General features: G+C 34.5%; 2 protein-coding genes and 1 long non-coding RNA gene across 4 annotated transcripts in view; 2 read left to right on the top strand and 1 right to left on the bottom strand.

Annotated features, from left to right (window-relative positions):
* The first annotated feature begins 4,318 nt into the window (after positions 1-4,318).
* LOC143257724 (paired box protein Pax-2a-like) lies at positions 4,319-9,826 on the top strand. The gene is made up of 2 exons (XM_076516756.1): positions 4,319-4,967; positions 9,616-9,826. The coding sequence occupies exons 1-2, from the start codon at positions 4,765-4,767 to the stop codon at positions 9,824-9,826; spliced, it is 414 nt and encodes a 137-aa protein (XP_076372871.1). The 5' UTR covers positions 4,319-4,764.
* Positions 9,827-16,025: 6,199 nt separating this feature from the next.
* Positions 16,026-23,902, bottom strand: LOC143256176 (uncharacterized). The gene is made up of 3 exons (XR_013031201.1): positions 23,758-23,902; positions 18,843-18,927; positions 16,026-16,124 (listed from the first exon to the last, which is right to left on the bottom strand). It is a non-coding gene; the product is annotated as an uncharacterized LOC143256176 (long non-coding RNA).
* Positions 22,813-24,349, top strand: part of LOC143256175 (uncharacterized) — a 33,471-nt gene continuing 31,934 nt past the window's right edge. The window contains exon 1 of one of the 2 annotated variants that reach the window (XM_076513036.1): positions 22,813-22,952. The gene's annotated coding sequence lies outside the window, so the exon portion shown is untranslated. The remainder of the gene's footprint in view (positions 22,953-24,349) is intronic. The other variant, XM_076513037.1, reaches the window with a different exon arrangement.

Genomic DNA, 24,349 nt, shown 5'->3' with positions numbered 1-24,349 from the left:
GTGTGTTAATATAATATTTATAATATATTCTACTTTCATTAATCTTGATACTTTTTAAGTTATGAGGAAAAAACTACTCACAACGCAGGGGTACGAACACTTTCTGTTGTAACTGAAAGTCAGAACTTGATGGAAGTACCTTGGGTAACCGTAACTGCTGTGAGTCTTTGTGTATAGGTCTCTAACAACTTCGTACAACGGTATGATATAGTTTTTGTATATTTAACCTGGAAAATTCACTCAAATTCTAAAAAGTTCGTTGAGGATATTTGACTATACATATATGTGTGCATGTATATATATGTACATAAAGATATAAATTTTCATACTGATGTCTAACATAAAAATGTTTTATATAAATATACAAGTGGTTAAAATACGGTGGAAGTAGTACGTTTACTTACATTTATTTACTTACATAATACGGTGTAAATAGTACGTTTACTTACATTTATTTATTTACATAATACTGTTGAAGTACTACGTTTACTTACATTTATTTATTTACAGAATACGGTGGAAATAGTACGTTTACTTACATTTATTTATTTACATAATACGGTGGAAATAGTACGTTTACGTATATTTATATATATTTCATAGTTTGATCTATCTCTCTTTTGTAGTTTCATCTAGCTCTCTTTCGTAGTTTGATCTATATCTTTCTTAGTTTGATCCATCTCTTTCTCAGTTTGATCTATCTTTTTCTTAGTTTGATCTATCTTTTTCGTTGTTTGATCTATCTCTCTTTCTTAGTTTGATCTATCTCTCTTTCTTAGTTTGATATATCTTTTTCTTAGTTTGATCTATCTCTCTTTCTCAGTTTGATATATCTTTTTCTTAGTTTGATCTATCTCTCTTTCTTAGTTTGATCTATCTCTCTTTCTTAGTTTGATCTATCTCTCTTTCTTAGTTTGATATCTCTTTCTTAGTTTGATCTGTCTCTCTTTCTTAGTTTGATATATTTTTCTTAGTTTGATCTATCTCTCTTTCTTAGTTTGATCTATCTCTCTTTCTTAGTTTGATCTATCTCTCTTTCTCAGTTTGATCCATCTCTCTTTCTTAGTTTGATCCATCTCTTTCTCAGTTTGATCTATCTTTTTCTTAGTTTGATCTTTTTCTCAGTTTGATCTATCTTTTTCTTAGTGTGATCTATCTCTCTTTTTTAGTTTGATCTATCTCTCTTTTTAGTTTGATCTATCTCTCTTTCTTAGTTTGATATCTCTCTTTCTTAGTTTAATCTATCTCTCTTTCTTAGTTTGATATCTCTCTTTCTTAGTTTGATATATCTTAGTTTGAGTGTGTACTCAGTGGCATGTAGTAGTCACGCTTGACACAGACGCATGTAGTCAGTGACACGTAGTAGTCACGCTTGACACAGACGCATGTAGTCAGTGACACGTAGACGTCACTCTTGACACACACGCGTGTACTCAGTGGCACGTAGTAGTCACGCTTGACACAGACACGTGTAGTCAGTGAAACGTGGTAGTCACACTTCATTTAGACATGTGACGTGTAATGTTACGTAGTAGTCACCTGTGTGTGTTGCATAAAACAAACAATCTATTTTTATTGTGTTCTAAGAATGTATTTTATATTACTACAAACACAAGGGTTAGACGTTGTGTGTTCTATAAAACAAACATTGTTTCTGTTGTGTGCTAACAATGTATTATATCAATATATCAGTAATTGTTTGCACGCGTGGATCAAGTGTTGGTCTCTGCTTCCAAGAATTCTTTCCACCAAATTTAGTGAATTACATGTACAAAACTTGTTATCCACTGTCATCGTAAAAGTCTCAAACAGATCACTTCCCAGATCTCATTAGTCACATGACTTGGAACGCGCCCTCGGCCAACCTCGATCAACCCGATGCTGATTTGCTTCTCCCTTGGTTCTCAATATATTTGTGAAGCGACGCGATAACAATTTATGTAAAATAAGTCACGTGAGTATGATACTTCTTTCGCGTGTCTCTTAACTGCTGTGGTACTTACTGTCTCAACTCTTAACCATCCACCCATTGTCCTTATCTTATCAATGGACCTTACAACTGCTGTCTGTCGGTGTAATGACAGGTTAATGGAATATTATTCACGTAAAAGTAAGTAATATATAGATGTAAAAATATAATGTTATATTCAGTCAGTAGCGTACACTTGACAAAATTAAGAAACTTCTATATAAAACCGAGAAGCAAAATTGAGATATAAGACTTATGGCTAAGAGTACAGACCACAATAGAGGATCAAGTCCTGTAGTTAGACGTATAGACTCCTCTAGAAAACCAGATATTGTATTCGAAACTATAAAGTACGATAGTTCCTACAGCTACAAAAACAAAATATTGTGGAAAATAAGATCTGTTGTCAGAAGCATAGACTACACTGGATAACCAGATCCTAAAGATAGATGTATAGACTACACTGAATAACCAGATCCTAAAGATAGATGTATAGACTACACTGGATAACCAGACCCTAAAGTTAGAAGTATAGACTACACTGAATAACCAGATCCTAAAGATAGATGTATAGACTACACTGGATAACCAGACCCTAAAGTTAGAAGTATAGACTACACTGAATAACCAGATTCTAAAGTTAAAAATACAGACTACACTGGATAACCAGATCCTAAAGCTAGAAGTACAGTTTATTCTGGACAACCATATCCTAATGCTCGAAGTTAAGACAATACGAGATAAACAGATTTTACCACTAGAAGTTAAGACAATACGAGATAAACAGATTTTACCACTAGAAGTAAAGTCTATACAGGATAACCAGATCTTACAGCTAGAAGTAAAGTCTATACTGGATAATAAGATCTTACAGCTAGAAGTAAAGTCTATACAGGATAACCAGATCTTACAGCTAGAAGTAAAGTCTATACAGGATAACCAGATCTTACAGCTAGAAGTAAAGTCTATACTGGATAACCAGATCTTACAGTTAGAAGTAAAGTTTATACTGGATAACTGGATCTTACAGCTAGAAGTAAAGTCTATACAGGATAACCAGATCTTACAGCTAGAAGTAAAGTCTATACTGGATAACTAGATCTTACAGTTAGAAGTAAAGTCTATACAGAATAACCAGATCTTACAGCTAGAAGTAAAGTCTATACAGGATAACCAGATCTTACAGCTAGAAGTAAAGTCTATACAGGATAACCAGATCTTACAGCTAGAAGTAATGTCTATACTGAATAACTAGATCTTACAGATGAAGTAAAGTCTATACAGGATAACCAGATCTTACAGCTAGAAGTAATGTCTATACTGGATAACTAGATCTTACAGCTAGAAGTAAAGTCTATACTGGATAACTAGATCTAATTGTTAGAATTTGGTTGGTTGGTGGGTTGACGTTTTATGGTCCAAAACAACTAGGCCATCTGTACCAAACAACTGATAAACAAATTCAAATAAAGTATAATTATTAATATTTATAAAAAGGAATAAAGTTAAAATAAAACAATGTACAATTTTTATTTAAAAACATAAATAGCTTTAAAAAGGCCAATGACTCTCAAAAAAATTAAAAAAAACATTTGTACGGTGGATCGTGTCAGGAGTAAACTTGTGGCTAAAACATGTCCAAAATAGTGCCATTAAGAGTCTTAATCACAGTAAAATGTGGCGTATTGTGACTTGAGTGTCACACTGACCACACATTGGCGGATCAGTCCTAAATAAAAGGAAACGATGAGTTAAAAAACTGTGACCAATGCACAGTCTAGTTAGGACTACTTCCTCCTTCCGATTCTTAGGAAAACAAGACAGCCAAAGTCCAACAGAGGGATTCATTTGGAAAAGCTTGTTTACACGTTTCCTACTCCATGTCGACCACCAACTGGCGAAGAATTCATGCGTGATCGTTTTGTGATAATCTGTTTTTCCTCAATTTTGAGAACATCCAACACTAGTACTTGGTTGAACCTAACCCAAGTGGACCCTAAGTGGGCAGGCACCCCAAGGCCGCCCGTCTACAGGAATTAAAGGATAAAATGATATGTTAGAGCTGGTCCCCTCAACCACCAGGATCCTCTCCTCCCCTTCACGGGTGTCACTACGCACGGCAAACACGTGTTTAGATCTCAGAAGAGGGGACAGCTAGAAGTGAAGCCTATGCTGGATAACTAAATATTGTTTTTCACTAAAGTCAGGCCATTGCTTTATTTGTATATATGTATATATATGAATATTAGTTGAATTAATACGGTTGATATTTGTTGAGAGTGCACGATGGAAAACTTTCAGGTGTACGAACAATGTTTATTGGCATTATTATTGTATTTTCATATTTTCAAAACGTAAGAGTCCAGATTTCTTCTTACATCTTGCTGTTATAAATCTGTTTACATTTCTTGTTAACGCCTTTTAGAGACAATTTAATCCAGATTTATCATAGCTTTTGACATTTTTTACATTTGTTTGATATGTTTCCTATTTAATTATTTTCTATAATTTTTCGGCTTTATATTAATTTTTGTACATCTACAGTTTTAAATAATAAAAGCCACCATTGACTTTATAAGACTTTTTTTTATCTTATGGAGAGAGAGATACGACAGTTTCCATATGACTATCTTTCCCCAGACAGATGAATCTAAAACAAAATGGTTTAGTATATCTACACAGATAACTGTAATGTAAGATGTTTATAAATATCGAAACGTTGTGCTTGGTAGTTAAGTGAGCCATCGACTTAAACAAGTTCTAAAAAACATACTTCCTGGTGTCACAGACAGTGAATGCTGCAACAAATTATGAATTTATCTCTTCACTTAGACCACGCAGGGGTTAACCAATTAGGCGATATGTTCGTGAATGGACGTTCTTTACCGGACATGGTGAGACAAAGGATTGTCGAGATGGCCCAACAGGGTGTCCGACCTTGCGATATTAGCCGGCAGTTAAGAGTGTCGCATGGTTGTGATTCTAAAATCCTAGGAAGGTAAGGAAAGAAATTAATAATTTGTTTCAGAATCATGAGGTCATGACCTCATTCTAGAATGTTCTACACTGAAAGCTAACATTCAATGCATATATCACCCTACGATATTTGTTGTTGTTGTTTTTTTTTAATTTCAGGGAAAGCTACCAGAGGACCATCTGTAATCGTTTTCTTAAATTTTGGTATGATATATTATAGAACGACCACCTAGTAAACACCACTGACTGCCATCTTGGATTATCCCTTTAGCAACGAAAAATAGAATTGACTGTTACATTATAACGGCTCCACGACTAAACGGAAGAGAATGTTTGGTGAGAGAATTAGAGCACATAACCACTAGACCCACCCTGGAGTAAATTAAAAAACAACAACATTAGAGTCTGTTACTTTTGTAAAAAAATAGAATGTTCAGGTTAAATAACCGATTGGTACATTCGTGTTTGATCTTAAAAATATTAGATATATATTTATCCATTAGTTTTTAGTGTCTTTCGAATACCCTTTTAAAAATAAATACAATTATTGATTACATAATTATTGTTCACTGTTCTGGTTCTGTCTGGTGACTTATTCTCTTGAAACCAGCTCTTCGAATTTACAACGTTAAAATCTTGAGTTTAGTTCCCCTCGGTAGACACAGCAAATAGCCCAATTCGGCTTTGTTATAAGAAAACACATACACTCGAAACCATAAGCAGTTGATACAAAAAATAATAAAGTAAACTGGTCGAGATGGATTTAAAAGTAAACGTTGACATTTCTAAAGAAGCTTAAATTTTAACACAATACTCTGTTCTTCTTACGCTGTACGTGGAACTATGGTTCTGAAGAATTATTGTTCGCATCGTGTTGCTATAAAATTCCACTTCACATTTTACAGCCACGACATAAGAGTCACAGTCAAATCCTACTCTTCGATCAGAGCAGCTAAAATGGTTGGCGGTGGATGCTTTAAACTAGCTACCTTCTGTCTATTTTTAACATCAAAATTACGGATGGATAACATAAGTAACTCTTGTAACGTTTGATGTGAAATTCAAGAAACAAACGGTTCTTTGAATTTTGTTTTTAGATACCTCCTTTAGGGATTCCCCTAAACTACATCTGTCAGAAATTGCGTACACCTGAATATATTTGTGTAGTTAAATTTTCACCTATAGGTAAGTTCAAATGGATGATTATAAAAAAACAACAACAACAACATATATAAGGTTATAAAATTATATTCGAAAGTCGATAAATAAATATATGTAAAAGAATATTCTCCATATTTTCGATCACTTTTTGTTTGTTTGTTTTTGAATTTCGCACAAAGCTACTCGAGAGCTATCTGTGCTAGCCGTCCCTAATTCAGCAGTGTAAGACTAGAGGATAGGCAGCTAGTCATCACCACCCACCGCCAACTCTTGGGCTACTCTTTTACCAACGAATAGTGGGATTGACCGTCACATTAAAACGCCCCCACGGCTGAAAGGGCGAGCATGTTTGGCGCGACAGGGATGCGAACCCCCGACCCTCAGATTACGAGTCGCACGCCTTAACATGCTTGGCCATGCCGGGCCCCCATATGAAATGCAATAACGGGTTACGTATTAAACACTATGAAGTTAAGATATGCAGTTGAAACTAACACATAGGAAAACTCTAACCTTTAATGTGGTAATTTGCATCTAGTATACAGTTTTAGTCTTACGAATTTGAAAGTATGTTCAAGTTATTTTGACTGTTAAATTATTATGCAATTCCACATTTTAACTCTCTTTTATAACCATGTGTATTTTCTTTGCGTGTAGTGAACACTGGTGCATAATTGTGTGTGTAGTGTTCCTGTTCTACATTAAAACCAAATACAAGTTGGTAATTATAACGCGTAGATTCGGTTCAAACCTGACTCATGGAATATAGTTCACTATAATAGTCCTAGAAATTGACCTATATTACATTTTCTGCTAGTGTCCAATAGTCCTAGCAGTTGATCTATGTTACGTTTTCTGGTAGTGTCCAGTGGTCCAAGTAACTGACCTGTGATATGTTGTGCTGGAGTCAATGTATGTAACTCCTTTATCCATGAAAGTATATTTCATATTTAAACTTATGGCATGTTGAGTCTTCTAAGCACGTGTTTACTTGATTCACTTGGAACGGGTCAGGGTTATATTGTTGCGTTTTAAACAAAAACTCTAGTTGTTGACTGTGAAACTTGTTACAGAAATATAGAAAGTCAGTTAGAAAACCTAATTAATACAAGCGTTGTGGCCATAAACATTAAAACACATACTGTTTACGCTGAATTTTTACAAGTACAATTACACGTACAGGAAAATCATGGGATTACGTAATATCTGGGTGTAAGAATGACCAGCTTAGGCATACTACCACAACGTTGTCACTTAGCCCCAGTCTCTACATAAAAAAATAAAAACAGAGCTTTGATATGAAATTTTAGTCGAGCAGCACGTGCTATAGTTTCGCTTCAGCACATGCTGAACATTTGTTTCAAAATGAAATGTCATAGAATTTATAATTTGGTACATGTACAAAAATATACGTGTAAAACAGTATATATATATGTACGATAATACACATATAGTAGAATAAACGTAAAAGCAGAGTTCACACTGTCTGAAGAATGGATACATGAATGTTGTTATTGTTCACACTGCCTGAAGAATGGATACATGAATGTTGTTATTGTTCACACTGCCTGAAGAATGGATACATATATGTTGTTATTGTTCACACTGTCTGCAGAATGGATACATACATGTTGTTATTGTTCACACTGTCTGAAGAATGGATACATACATGTTGTTATTGTTCACACTGTCTGAAGAATGGATACATGAATGTTGTTATTGTTCACACTGCCTGAAGAATGGATACATGTATGTTGTTATTGTTCACACTGTCTACAGAATGGATACATACATGTTGTTATTGTTCACACTGTCTGAAGAATGGATACATATATGTTGTTATTGTTCACACTGTCTGAAGAATGGATACATACATGTTGTTATTGTTCACACTGTCTGAAGAATGGATACATACATGTTGTTATTGTTCACACTGTCTGCAGAATGGATACATACATGTTGTTATTGTTCACACTGTCTGCAGAATGGATACATACATGTTGTTATTGTTCACACTGTCTGAAGAATGGATACATACATGTTGTTATTGTTCACACTGTCTGCAGAATGGATACATACATGTTGTTATTGTTCACACTGTCTGCAGAATGGATACATACATGTTGTTATTGTTCACACTGTCTGAAGAATGGATACATACATGTTGTTATTGTTCACACTGTCTGCAGAATGGATACATACATGTTGTTATTGTTCACACTGTCTGCAGAATGGATACATGTATGTTGTTATTGTTCACACTGTTCGAAGAATGGATACATACATGTTGTTATTGTTCACACTGCCTGAAGAATGGATACATACATGTTGTTATTGTTCACACTATCTGCAGAATGGATACATACATGTTGTTGTTCACACTGTCTGAAGAATGGATACATACATGTTGTTATTGTTCACACTGTCTGAAGAATGGATACATATATGTTGTTATTGTTCACACTATCTGCAGAATGGATACATACATGTTATTGTTCACACTGTCTGAAGAATGGATACATACATGTTGTTATTGTTCACACTGTCTGCAGAATGGATACATACATGTTGTTATTGTTCACACTGTCTGCAGAATGGATGCATACATGTTGTTATTGTTCACACAGTCTGCAGAATGGATACATACATGTTGTTATTGTTCACACTGTTCGAAGAATGGATACAGATATATTGTTGTGTTTCACAGTGTTCTAAGAATAAGCAGCTGCTGTCGAGAAGTTTTGATTTTAACAAAACTTAATGTCACTGGTCATCAAAACTTTTTATTACACTGGATGCGGCGAATTATCTGATTACATTCATGAGAACTAAATACTGATGATTAGAAGTGACATCATGGTTGGCATGGTATTTTTAGAACTTCTAGTACCTTGGATTGATGGTTACAAAATACCTTAACTACATGAAAAGTTGACTGATATCGAGCATTAACTGTCCAGATGAAGTCGGATAAACCTGGTGTGAACTGTCCAGATGAAGTCGGATAAACCTGGTGTGAACTGTTCAGATGAAGTCTGATAAACCTGGTGTGAACTGTCCAGATGAAGTCGTATAAACCTGGTGTGAACTGTCCAGATGAAGTCGGATAAACCTGGTGTGAACTGTCCAGATGAAGTCGTATAAACCTGGAAATCAAAAACTGACAAGTCAGTCAATATTACCTGTAACAACAACTGAACATCAAGAATTGACAAGCCAGTCAACATTACATGTAACAACAGCTGAACATCAAGAACTAATAAGTCAGTTAATATTACATGTAACAACAGCTGAACATCAAGAACTAATAAGTCAGTTAATATTACATGTAATAACAGCTGAACATCAAGAACTAATAAGTCAGTTAATATTACATGTAACAACAGCTGAACATCAAGAATTGACAAGTCAGTTAATATTACATGTAACAACAGCTGAACATCAAGAACTAATAAGTTGGTCTGTTAGATTTCTGACTCAATTTATGAAAATGTCTTCTTTTTTCAAAGGTTTTATGAAACCGGATCCATTAAACCTGGGGTCATCGGAGGTAGTACACCGAAAGTGGCGACTCCTTACGTGGTAGAAGCCATCACTAACTATAAGATGAAACATCCAACCATGTTTGCCTGGGAAATCCGAGACAAGTTGATGGCCGATAAGATATGTAACCAAGACAACATCCCTAGCGTAAGTTCCATCAACAGGTGGGTAAAATAAGATTAGCTGTTCTGAAAAACTACGATTGGGTCAAACGTAATGTTGTCCTTAACACTATGGTGTAAATTAACTGAAAATGGCCTGGCATGGCCAGGTGGTTTAAGGCGTTCTGATGGTTAGTCCAGTAGTTGTTTACATAACCTTTATATATCCTTGTTAGTTCAGTTGTTTTTAAATCTACTTCAGTGAAATATTTGTTAACCTCACCATAACCCTTGTTATTAACCCTAGCGAAAGAAACGCTTCCCTGTTTCAGGATTGTCCGTAACAAGGTTAGCGAAAACGTCATAACCTCATGCAGCCAGAGTCCGTCCAACTCCCGTTCAGTAATCACTCAGACCACCACTCTTTCATCCGATCAGACACTGTCCTACTCTATTAATGGCTTTCTGGGTAGAGTAAGTCCAGAAGTCAACGAAAATTGTAGCAAAAGGAACCGTGGGGAAGGTAAGGTTTTCAATGTTATTACTTCCAGCAGTGTTTTTAATAAAAACCAATGAGACAGTCTGCTGTTATCTAACTGGAAAGAAAATGGCGAATTCACTGTCGATTTCCAAAGAAACAGAAACTGAACATTCAATGACAAAAGTATTTTTATAACAATGTTCATGGATTCAGTTTAGGAAACGTAACGTAATACGTTATTAAACTAACTGTGAATACGTGACTAGGCTAATTGTGGATTTCTTGAATTAATAACGGAATAATTTTTACTCCAGTTATTGATGGAATTTCTGTCCATTTATTATTTGTGGATTTTATCGAAAAAATATTTTATTAAGATCCTGATTTGTACACTTTGAGCTTAGGAGATTTAGGTTAGTCCTAAAACTACGTTCGACCTAACAACGCAAAATCTATATACGAGAAATATAATAATTATTAGAAATAATAAAAACAGACATACGGAACATTCTAACTACTGCTAATTAAGTCATAACAGAGTATACTTACAGGCCACCCCACCTACTACTTCCACTGTTTAGATACATTCAAATTACATCCACTGAACCCATTGTCTTGAGATTACTAAACTCGATTTAAAAATGTTTAAGACAACGTGCTTCGGGATGGCCAGGTGGTCAGGGCGACCGACTTGTAATCTTAAGACCAAGGGTTCAAATATGTTTTACACCGAATATCTTCACCCTATCTTCTATTGCTCAGTAAAAGGGTGGCCCAGGAGTTGGCGGTTTGTTGTGATGACTAGCTTCTACTCTTTTCATTTTCACGTTTATTAGATCAGAGTTATTTTAGGATAGTTTATGTTGTAAGAAAATTTGACGATTTGTGTCTCTTTTCTTTGATTTTTTTATTACTTGCATTATCGGCTCAACGTCTAGCAGTGCTCTAAAAATGGTAGTTTTACCTCGACGTTGACGTTTACTGCATAAACTTTGACACGTTCTAAAGAGTAACCCCTAGCAACGCTACTCCTTCAAACGGTAAAGCCAAACACGTCAGTTTCCTTCTTTTATGCGATACGTTTGATGACTCTTCAAACCTTCCCTCTCGTCTTACACTAGCGCAGTACACTAGTACTGTGTAACTTTGCGCAAAATTAGAAAAACAACACGCGAACAACGTGCTTTCACATTTTAAGGCTTACAAATTAAAGCATCTTAGAATAAAGATTGAGGAAAATTAGGGGCGATAAACCTTTCTTAGCGAAGGTTTTACAGTAAATCCATATCTTCAAGTGTAGAATATTTACAGTAATTAATCTCTACCTTCTAACCTCAGTGTTTACAGCTTTCAGATAGTTCGACCACTTATTTCTCACAACATTAGCACTGATTTCCTGTCTTTCACGATTATGAGAGTAGGTTCATTGTTAATACAATTGCATGTTAGACCTGGGAGACTATCTAAACATCTTGAGAGAGACGAGGACTCTGGGCCTTCCAAAACCCAGAATAATAACAACTCATTAGTGAGGTGTACAATAGGCTCTAGAGCATATACTACATAACAACAACATTTAAAAAACAGTTAAAAGTTGAATAAACTAGAACGCCAAACACTGAGCTTATAATAGTTTAAATCAATAGTGTAAAATAAACTTTGTAACTTCTCTTAAACATGTTTACTGACAGTAGCAAAAGTTTACAATACGATATTAATATAAATCTTTGTTATTACATAATAAATTTTCACTATTTTTACTTTACTCATGATAAATATTCATTATCACTTTACTCATTATAAATCTTGTTTGTTTTTACTTTACTCATGATAAATCTTGATTGTTTTACTTTACTCATGATAAATCTTGTTTGTTTTACTTTACTCATGATAAATCTTCATTGTTTTTGCTTTACTCACGATAAATCTTCATTGTTTTTACTTTACTCACAATAAGTCTTGTTTGTTTTTACTTTACTCACCATAAATCTTCATTGTTTTTACTTTACTCATGATAAATCTTGTTTGTCTTACTTTACTCATGGTAAATCTTCATGGTTTTTAGTTTACTCATGATAAATCTTGTTTGTTTTTACTTTACTCATGATAAATCTTGTTTGTTTTTACTTTACTCATGATAAATCTTGTTTGTTTTTACTTTACTCATGATAAATCTTGTTTGTTCTTACTTTACTCATGATAAATCTTGTTTGTTTTTACTTTACTCATGATAAATCTTGTTTGTTTTTACTTTACTCATGATAAATCTTGTTTGTTTTACTTTACTCATGATAAATCTTCATTGTTTTTACTTTATTCATGATAAATCTTGTTTGTTTTTACTTTACTCATGATAAATCGTGTTTGTTTTTACTTTACTCATGATAAATCTTCATTGTTTTTACTTTACTCATGATAAATCTTGTTTGTTTTTACTTTACTCATGATAAATCTTGTTTGTTTTTACTTTACTCATGATAAATCTTGTTTGTTCTTACTTTACTCATGATAAATCTTGTTTGTTTTTACTTTACTCATGATAAATCTTGTTTGTTCTTACTTTACTCATGATAAATCTTGTTTGTTTTTACTTTACTCATGATAAATCTTGTTTGTTTTTACTTTACTCATGATAAGTCTTGTTTGTTTTACTTTACTCATGATAAATCTTCATTGTTTTTACTTTATTCATGATAAATCTTGTTTGTTTTTACTTTACTCATGATAAATCGTGTTTGTTTTTACTTTACTCATGATAAGTCTTGTTTGTTTTACTTTACTCATGATAAATCTTCATTGTTTTTACTTTACTCATGATAAATCTTGTTTGTTTTTACTTTACTCATGATAAATCTTGTTTGTTTTTACTTTACTCATGATAAATCTTGTTTGTTCTTACTTTACTCATGATAAATCTTGTTTGTTTTTACTTTACTCATGATAAATCTTGTTTGTTCTTACTTTACTCATGATAAATCTTGTTTGTTTTTACTTTACTCATGATAAATCTTGTTTGTTTTTACTTTACTCATGATAAATCTTCTTTGTTTTTACTTTACTCATGATAAATCTTGTTTGTTTTTACTTTACTCATGATAAATCTTCATTGTTTTTACTTTATTCATGATAAATCTTGTTTGTTTTTACTTTACTCATGATAAATCGTGTTTGTTTTTACTTTACTCATGATAAGTCTTGTTTGTTTTACTTTACTCATGATAAATCTTCATTGTTTTTACTTTACTCATGATAAATCTTGTTTGTTTTTACTTTACTCATGATAAATCTTCATTGTTTTTACTTTACTCATGATAAATCTTGTTTGTTTTTACTTTACTCGTGATAAATCTTCATTGTTTTTACTTTACTCATGATAAATCTTCATTGTTGTTATTTTACGTTTTACGATTTTTGTTTGTTTTTTCCAATCCTCTGTTGTAACCGTTGTTGTCTAATCTGTGAATATAAATAATGAAACGTGAACAAGAAAGATAAGACAAATCTGGTTAAAACAAATGTTGAAAAAAATAAAATAAAGTGAAGAAACAACCAGAAATCATAATTTAAAAAGAAGACATTTCACGAGTAATATTTTTTAAAACTTAGACGACCTTCTACAGTTTCCAAAATAACATATACCATGTAGGTGGCGGTAGATGACATAGCCCAAAACAGCAGTTCTTAAGTGTTCATGACACCACAGTTCTTGTCTACTACAACCAGATACGTTTCGTTTTCCAATGTAACATAGAATTTTCTGTATCAACGTTTACTTTTCGAAAATCTATATTATTTCCTGATAAAATAGTTCCATTGGAACTAAGTATCTTTGTGTTTGCACTACACTAACATTTTCACGAAAATTACTATTTTCTAATTCTATAAACTCTGGTTTTTAACTTTTTTTTATTTTTACCGATACAACATCCACTTCTCGAGGTACCTGGAGAATATGTGGTATTATTTCACTCTACCAGAAAATAAAAACACACCTTGGTGATTGATGTTTTGTAAACTCCAGATACGAAATGCTGCCCTCTGTCGGTTTGTTTTTTAATGACGCAATGTTCATTTCCAATTTTATTTCTCGAAGTTTCTTTTTACTTTCGTTTCCTACCTTGACAGTTAAACCTTTTAAAGGATTATAAGAGTCAGAAGATGTTTGTAAGAGTACAAAGGCTTTCTGTGTTTGATATAAATTGATTTATGTTTGACCCAAAATATTGACCTGGAAGTAAAATATATTTTATTAATGTTTCGCAAGAACTGATTTCAGTTCTATCTTGAGGTATTGCTAACTACCAAGTTTGTTCTTCGTATCTATAGTGATTTAAGTCTTGTTTGTGTTTTTGTTTTGTTTAATTTCGCACAAAGCTACTCGAGGGCTATCTGTGCTAGCCGTCCCTAATTTAGCAGTGTAAGACTAGAGGGAAGGCAGCTTGTCATCACCACCCACCGCCAACTCTTGGGCTTTTCTTTTACCAACGAATAGTGGGATTGATCGTCACATTATAACGCCCCCACGGCTGAAAGGGCGAACATGTTTAGCGCGACAGGGATGCGAACCCACTACCCTCAGATTACGAGTCGCACGCCTTGAGTGGCCTAAGACTTAAGAGAATATAGTTTTTTAAGTGCTTCAAATTCAGGGGCAAACATTCAATTAATAATCGTAGATGGCTTCATTACATTTACAGAAATGCTGTATATTTTGTCAGTTGTTCATTTATAATAGTCTGTAACTGACACTTAAATGATATATATAATGGAGCCATTTTGTCTGGAGCTCTACAAAATGTTTTACGAATTTCTCTTTACAGCAACTGTAACTGAATGCGAGATGTAAGGTTTGTCGATCCATCTTATAAATTGTACCTAAAGTTCGACATTTATTGAATAGAGGGCGTTTGTTGAAGTTCCTGTTAAACATTCTTTGGTTTTGGTTGGTTTGTGGTTTAACGTCGAATGCTGTCCTGATCACTCTGCTCTTTTATTAGTTAATAAACTTCGCTTGTTTCTCTTATATATGATTACGTCCCATTCTCAGAAAGATGGAAATGAGGATGGACAAATGGACATTAACAAATGACCTTTACTATAATGAATAACATTATAGTATAACATTAACCTAGCGGCTGAATTAAATATACTCTATTTACCAATGATCTGACCTTATCAAAAACTCTGTTATAGATCTCTAGTCTGTTTTCTTTTTTCTGTTTAACCGATACGATAAATTTCCTATGACAGAACTCCATGCCTTCTGATCGGTAGGAGGTGCTCTAAGCCTATTTTGTGCAGGAACCATTTTATGTGAAACCTGTTCAGAGTCAGAATTTTATCCGTCTTCTCTGTTTTAAATTCCAGCAGATGAAACTGATCACTCGGTCCGAGAAGAAGGGTACAAACGACAACGAGCCCCGCGTGGTGGAGACAAGTTTTACACCAGAGTGAGCAGGGTTTTATAATATCCAACCTTAAACTTCCAACCACCAACATCTTTGAATCATTTTCATACTTTGATACAGAGATATTAACGTAGGACATAAAACTTAATATACTTTACAAATCATTCTCTCTATTCGCTATAAGTTAATGGTGAAAGGATCTCACAATAACTTGTTTTAAGCAGCTATCGAGAAGTATGTTACAGGAGACACCTGCCCTATTTCACCAAATTAAACTGAAGATGGGAAAACAGGATGAAATAAAAACCATTGTACCAAACTTCTCTACAGACATTCCCGGCAGATTCCCTTGTTCCCTGCAACAGTTCCCTTCCTCTCCTGTGGTTTCAGAAAGGGATCACGACAAGTCTGAAGGAATGTTAGATTCTCTGAGCTACCAACAGTCAACAGCAGTTTATTCACCATCGATAGGTATCCATTTTCAACTTAGAAAATACATGAGGGTTTATGTTACACTGTATCAGAATATGCTTGTTTTCTTTGAATAACACACATTAATTAGAAATTAAATCAACTTCACTGTCTATACTAGAACTGACTCAATGAAGTGCTCAATACGTGTAGCAGGACAACTTACTGAAATCTTAACACATAGCAGAACTACTTTCTGAAGGCTCAACACAGCTAACAGGACTACTTATAGATGTGTTAGAAACACTTAGCAGGACAATTTACTGAAATCTCAAAACACATAACAAGACTACTTACAAAAATATTAAAAATACTAGGCAGAACTACTTAAAGAAATATTAAAAATGTTTAGCAAGACCACTTATTGAAATCTCAACAGATAACAGAACTACTTACAGAAGTGTTAAAATATTAGACACAACTGTTTGTTATTGTTGTAAACGTTTGTTTTTATCGTGTAAAGCTGATAAAGCTTATGGTGTTTATTTATTATTTTTCGTGCAAAAAGGAAAACATGTGCTTATTAATTTTAGTTTCTAATGTCCCTATTACCTGACACAATCTTGTATCCCTAATACAAATTTAATACCCTTGACTCAGTTTAGCATCCCCAATAACAATCTAATACTCATGGCTCAATCTAGTGTTCCTAATAAAAATCTATTAACCCTGACTCAATCTAGTATCTGTAATATCAATCTAATACCCCTGCTCATTCTAGTACCCCTAATACCACTCATTGAAAATATTCCTACCTTGCCAAGAGGCTGATCGGCCGATGCATCAAGTTTTGATAGTTAAATATTATATTTAAAAAACGTTCACTTACTTCATTCAGCTGTTCTCAAAAACCAAAACGAATTTATGTGAAAAATGGATTTAACAAAACAGTAAAATGATGTTAGAATAAAGTAATCAACAGTTTTGGTTACCAATATCTGACAGTAAAATGATGTTAGAATAAAGTAATCAACAGTTTTGGTTAGCAATATCTGACAGTAAAATGATGTTAGAATAAAGTAAAAAACAGTTTTGGTTACCAATATCTGACAGTAAAATGATGTTAGAATAAAGTAATCAACAGTTTTGGTTACCAACATCTGACAGTAAAATGATGTTAAAATAAAGTAATCAACAGTTTTGGTTACCAGTATCTGACAGTAAAATGATGTGAGAATAAAGTAATCAAGAGTTTTGGTTACCAGTATCAGACAGTAAAATGATGTTAGAATAAAGTAATCAACAGTTTTGGTTACCAACATCTGACAGTAAAATGATGTCAGAATAAACTAATCAACAGGTTTGGTTACCAACATCTGACAGTAAAATGATGTTAAAATAAAGTATTCAATAGTTTTGGTTACCATCACAAACGAAGAACTACATTACCTGAAGTCAGTGAGCGAGAGATAACTATTTACGCTAGGCGTAACGAGTGTAGATTTATTTTTTTATATTAACAGCTCTGCATGGAAGATTTTTTATTACATTCTCTGTTGTCCAAGGCTTGCGATAGGGCAATGCAATAGATGTAATGATGGTTTTCAGCAAAAGGTGGAGCTAGTCAATAGTGATTTTCTTAGTTTGTTTGTTTTTAATTTCGTGCAAAGCTACTCAATGGCTATTTGCGCTTGCCGTCCCAAATTTAGCAGTGTAAGACTAGAGGGAAGGCAGCTAGTCATCACCACCCACCACCAACTCTTGGGCTACTCTTTTACCAACAAATAGTAGGATTGACCGTAACATTATAACGTACCTACGGCTGAAAGGGCGAGCATGTTTGGTGCGACCAGATTTCGAACCCGCGACCCTCGAATTACGAGTCGAACGCCTTAACACGCTTGGCCATGCCGGGCCCGTTCTTAGTTTGTATAAACCACTATAAGTTTGTATTATTTTTAAGTACTAACTGACTAACTGTATGTCGCTTTTGAAACAAAACGTGTTAGTATGAGAGCATTTGAAACAAAGTTACCTCATGTACAAACGTGCCAACATGCCTCCTAACTCAAACCTAGAGGTGTGACTCATGTTCAAATTATTATATTTGTTATTTTAAAGTAAAATAATTTGGTGATTTTCAAAACACTGTATTTAACATGACTGCGACGACAGATCCTTTAAACGTTCACTTTTTAAGACACATTAGTTGTGGTCGACTTTAAATATGTGAGAACATTAATTTTATGTGATTTTACATCAACTCAAAATGTCTTGGAAAAACAACAATACATTAAAAACCACAACACGTTAAAATAACATTAAAAACAACAATTAAAAACCAGCATCACGTTAAAAACATCACATTAAAAGCACAACGCATTTAAACAATCACATTAAAGAACAACAACATATTAAAAACCAAAACACATTAAAAACAACTACATTAATAAACCACAACAAATTAAAAAACAGCACATTAAAAACAACCACACATTACGAATAACATATTAAAAACCACAACATATCAAAAACCACAACGCATTAAAAAGAACATTGAAAAACAACAACACATTAAAACAATCACATTAAAAACAACAACATATTAAGAACAACCACACATTATTACGATTTATCTGTTGCTTCCTACACAAAAGCCAGCAAACCCATGTTATTTTTATCTTTCTGTTTTATTTCCATCTAACATTATACATATATTTTTAGTTACTTTTTTGAAAACTACATTAATTATATTAATAGAGAAAAGAGGTTCTACGTTTCTCACTCCTTACCTGCTGGTTGACATCTCCAATATTTCTAGATCTTAAAGTAAGTTACCAGTAAAACAAACACAGTCCAGTGGTTCGTGTTCTGTTCCTGTAAAAATCAAAATACGTTCTTTGGAGTCGTTATGTGACTGTTAATTAAATTCCACTGTTCGTTTAATAAAGTGACTCAAGAATCGGCGGCGGGTGTTGTTGAATATCTGCCTTCTCTTTACCCTATCGCTCCCCAGTGGCACGACGGTATGTATGTCTGCGGACTAATACCGCTAAAAACTGGGTGTCGATACCCCTGGTGGACAGAGCACAGATAGCCCATTGTGTAGCTTTGTGCTTAAATTACATACAACAACAACAACTTTATATGTGTAAAAACGGCTCGTTTGGGTTGAGAATTTTTTTTTACGATGAACGAAGAAGGTCGAAACATTGTTCGCTCCTCTATGTAAAATATTTTCTCAATCCAAACGAGCCGTTTTTATATATATATTTTCTCTACAAGTGGGTTTTCTCGACATCACTGAACAACAACTTTAACCTTTCAGAATAAATTTATGAAGAGCTAGATTTGCTGCGAAGACCTAAAAACGAACAAGGTTATGCATCAGAAGTTTTCATCAATAAACGGATATGTAAACAGTCTAGAAGTTCACAATCACAGTTAAATATATACGCATTCTCTAGACGTTTCTGTTCAGAACTAAATATATAAGCAATTTCTAGAAGTTTCCATCCAGAGCTAGAGATGTGAGAAATCCCTATAATTAATCTGTGAAGTAATCACTCACGTTTCGACTCATAATCTTAGGGCACTAAACATGGTGGTCAATCCCACTATTCCTTGGTAAAAGAGTAGCCCAATAGATGGCGGTGGGTGGTGTTGACTAGCTGCCTTCCTTCTAGTCTTTCACTGGTAAATTAGGGACAGCTAGCGCAGATAGCTCTCGTGTAGCTTTGCGCGAAATTCGAAAAAACAATCACCCACGTGATTAACAGTTAACTTACAAGATAAACATTACACCTCGTGTCACACGTGACTAAGACTTTACCTGCAAGAAAAACGTTATCTCATGTTGAACGACCCGATAATTAGCACTGCCGTGTTAAGATATTCTGGTAAGTTACCAATAACGCGAAACTTGTCACTTCCTTCGTAAATGTTCTGTCTTATAATCATGTTTTTAAAGGCATTACCTTAAGGTGCCGAGCCACTGGGATCTGATGGTTGTTTATGTAATAACATGCTAAATTTATTTACTTTTTATAAAACTACATTTTAATTTTAAACTGAAATCTGCGAACCTTATTTGATAAGGTAAACGGAATTAGCATTGACAAAAATATGGGCCGAACTTATTATAGTATTGTCTTCTTTTTCGTATTTATAAACACATAACGAAAAAGTTTGGGAATAGTTGATTAATACAGAGCAATACGTGGTGTTACCTTTGTGTTCTTGTTTTTAAAATTGGTGTTTATATTATTCTCTTACGACCCCCGCTAGTACAGCGGTAAGTCCACGGATTTACAACGCTAAAATCAGGAGGTTCGATTGCCCTCGGTGGGCTCAGCAGATAGCCCGATGTGCCCTTGCTCTAAGAAAAACACATAAACACACATTATTCTCTTATAAAATGCGCATTTGTAAATATACCTAAGCCTAAGTTGTAAATATATCTAAGTCTATTTCCATTCTATGAAAATAAGTTTAATTATGAGTGTTCGGCATTATCTTGGATACCTGTATTAGTATTGCTAGTTCATGGTGAGTGATGTACCATGAACTAAAAACGAGTTGCTGTTTTACTGACTTTCAGTAAGAGTTAATAAACACCGGCCCGGCATGGCCAAGCATGTTAAGGCGTGCGACTAGTAATCTGAGGGTCGCGGGTTCGCAGTCCCGTCGCGCCAAACATGCTCGCCCTTTCAGCCATGGGGGCGTTATAATGTTGCGGTCAATCCCACTATTCGTTGGTAAAAGAGTAGCCCAACAGTTGGCGGTGGGTGGTGATGACTAGCTGCCTTCCCTCTAGTCTTACATTGCTAAATTAGGGACGGCTAGCGCAGATAGCCCTCGAGTAGCTTTGTGCGAAATTCAAAAACAACCAATAAACACGTTTTATTGTTTTATCTTATACTTTCCATATAATAGAAATATTAGCATTCACCAAGAGTATTACGTGATATCGAATGATTTTAGGTGGCTTTAAAATAACCAATAAAAATACCTACATCACGTGTAACATTTATTTTGGTTACTCTACGAGGATGGATTGACGTTGTGCGCGTGTGTTACTCGCGCGCACAGTGGTGAAAATCGAACTGGTTGTAATCTCTGAAACATGGAGAAAGTAAACAGCATTCATATATATATATTTTATTTCCTAGAGTAGGGTTCTTGGGGTTTGAAACGTTTTGGTTTGGACATCCAGTCAGACGCAAGCTCGAAATTATTCATAATGGATTCAAATTAGAATTCTGCTACGAATGTAGATCACTTTACATCTATAATTTGATGGTTCACCAAACCCAACCAAGGTTAGCAACCTATGTACCTGAACCTAAGTATCGTTATTCAGTTCATAAACATGTCAGCGACATGAAACTAGTGCCAATCAGAGCTAAATCTAACCTCCATATTGGATCGTATAAATAAGTTATCTTTCGGAAAACTTCCATACGTAATCCGACATGGATGGTCAAGGATACGGTTCTTATATTTGCTTTAGGTGTTTACATACCCAATAAGCGTACACGTCAGACCAGTTCTAGTCTGACTTTTCAATATACGTATTTTTAAAAAAATTCTAATCCTGTCCTAATTATGTCTGGTCCAAGCGCGTGATGGAAGATGAATGGAAACAGATCAACCACAATTATGACAATCGAGTAAAGAGCCCTGAATAGAATGTGAGGTGGGACCTAAGATGACTACAATGAGTGCTTTGGTTCATCGTTTTTTGAGTTTAAATGTTGAGAAAACACATAACTTTTTGTGTTTTACCTTAGATACCAAATTTAGATACTAAAACATAGTAAACTTTCTAAATTTTTGGGTTGATTTTATAATCACTTTATCAATGTTTCATTTTATATCCATGGGCAACTTTGTATCCAAATATGCGCAATAACTCATGAGAAAAAAGCATATAATTATAAACACTAATTATTTTATATGAACAAACTAGTCCGTCGAGTAAACTCACTTACATGATATGTTTTCTTAGAAAGATATCTAATTATTTAGGCGGTACTTTTATAACATATACTTTCTATAGATCTTTTTTCCTTTATGTGGAGGCCCGGCATGGCCAGACTGGTTAAGGCGTGCGACTCGTAATCTGAGGGTCGCGGGTTCGCATCCCCGTCGCATCAAACATGCTCGCCCTTCCAGCCGTGGGGGCGTTATAATGGGACGGTCAATCCCACTATTCGTTGGTAAAAGAGTAGCCCAAGAGTTGGCGGTGGGTGGTGGTGACTAGCTGCCTTCCCTCTAGTCTTACGCTGCAAAATTAGGGACGGCTAGCGCAGATAGCCCTCGAGTAGCTTTGCGCGAAATTAAAAACAAAATAAAAAACAACCTTTATGTGGAAACCACTGACTACATATATACCCTTAATAAATGAAGGTTTGATAATACTTATAAGAATTAACTATATATGACACCGTATCGATCAAAATAACTCTTCCTTGTATTGTCCAGTGACCTTGCTTCTTCAGAAATCCTGTTGATATGATATGTTTTGTTTCTACAGGAAACTGCTTCTTGACACCCCTGACTCCAATCGCTACACATAGGTGAAGTCCATGTCAGGTAGCCATGGTTACTTTTTACATAACAAAGTTTCCCCATTACCTTACCAAGGTGTGTCATTGGATAAATAAACCTATCACTCAAAAAATGTATTTGATATTTAAACAGATTCATAACATTGATTAGTATAGCGTCGACAGTTCTCAATATGATTTTAATAAATATTACGAGAGAAACGTTTAGGAATAAATATACTTGAACATGTATTTATTTATCTATAAAAGGATGTAATTCATTCAATAAGTATGTAAAACTTAACCCTGAAGTGGACTGAGTTGTGAGGAAGAGAGTGCACCACAAACCAGGTAAAAAAAAACGTTTAACACAATAATGACTGTATCACAATTAAAACGTTGGAGGAATACTTTATTTCTTACAATATAATTAACGTTTTGTTTTTATATTTACTTTATATCGTTATGTTTGTCTTGAAATCTGTGGGCTGATTATTGTTTATAAATAGCGAGTTTGGTTTTTGCAATAAAATAAGTAAAATTATGAAGTAACAAAATATAAGATTTTGAAGATAGTGAAGGATACACGTGCATGTGAATTTTTAAAAATTAAATCAAATCCTGTATTTTTGTCTCAGTCCGTTTAAACCCGAGAGACCAGTCTCTCACGAAAAATTTGTGTTTCATTCAGAACCTAGTCCAAGCTAACACATTCAATTCCCCCCCCCTAGAAGATTTCTAGAAATTGAGGTTAATTTTATACCATTTCTATTAAAAGATCATATAAATATACTTCCTAAAATGCTTTCGATCAATTGAGGATAACGTAATATAATCACTCTGTCTGAAAGAAAGAATCTTCCTTCCAGAAATTTTTCTAACCACTTGAGGTTAATTTCATAAGACGAGTCTTACCAAACAATAAAAACTTGCCTCGAAAAATATCCTTCTTATAAACTTATCGAAACCACAATTAAATACAACAATTTTCTTTCTGCCATGTCCTTAAGTTTAATGAATATATGATCTTTGCTCTGACATGACTTCTCACATCACTTGTTTTATTATACAGGTTATTTCAAGACTTCAGTCACAGATAAGACGAATGTCATAAGATGTATACTCAGCATAACTAACTAACAACTTGCATATTTACCTAAGTCCTAGATAATTGAGCACACATCACTCGTTTAGTTCTTCCTTCCTAATTTCAGTAACAGAATAGTTTTGCTTGTACTTCAGTTTTCTTTTCTCTAACCTGAAACGCATATCACGTGCTGTGATGTCATACTCTTCGCACGTGTTCTTCTATTAGGCGGAAGCAATGTAGAAAATAGTCCATCTCCAGTAAAAGCGGACACCCCTACTTTCTCGTCTTTCACCGTACTTCAACCTCTTCAAAATTCATCCTTTAATACGAACAGTCCTGGCGCGGCATGGCCAAGCGCGTAAGGCGTGCGACTCGTAATCCGAGGGTCGCGGGTTCGCGCCTGCGTCGCGCTAAACATGTTCGCCCTCCCAGCCGTGGGGGCGTATAATGTGACGGTCAATCCCACTATTCGTTGGTAAAGAGTAGCCCAGAGTTGGCGGTGGGTGGTGATGACTAGCTGCCTTCCCTCTAGTCTTACACTGCTAAATTAGGGACGGCTAGCACAGATAGCCCTCGAGTAGCTTTGTGCGAAATTCCAAAACAAACAAACAAACGAACAGTCCCTACGATTCCTTTGACTCTTATGGACAATATCGAG

Source organism: Tachypleus tridentatus, chromosome 7 (assembly GCF_004210375.1).
Source record: "Tachypleus tridentatus isolate NWPU-2018 chromosome 7, ASM421037v1, whole genome shotgun sequence".
Lineage (NCBI taxonomy): Eukaryota > Metazoa > Arthropoda > Merostomata > Xiphosura > Limulidae > Tachypleus > Tachypleus tridentatus.
This window is presented reverse-complemented; position numbering and strand designations above follow the sequence as displayed.

Bases quoted from the DNA above. Each gene is read 5' to 3' on its own strand.
- LOC143257724 (XM_076516756.1), top strand. From the start codon at position 4,765: ATGCTGCAACAAATTATGAATTTATCTCTTCACTTAGACCACGCAGGG. The intron at 4,968-9,615 runs GTAAGGAAAGAA...CTTTTTTCAAAG, and splicing joins GATTCTAAAATCCTAGGAAG to GTTTTATGAAACCGGATCCA.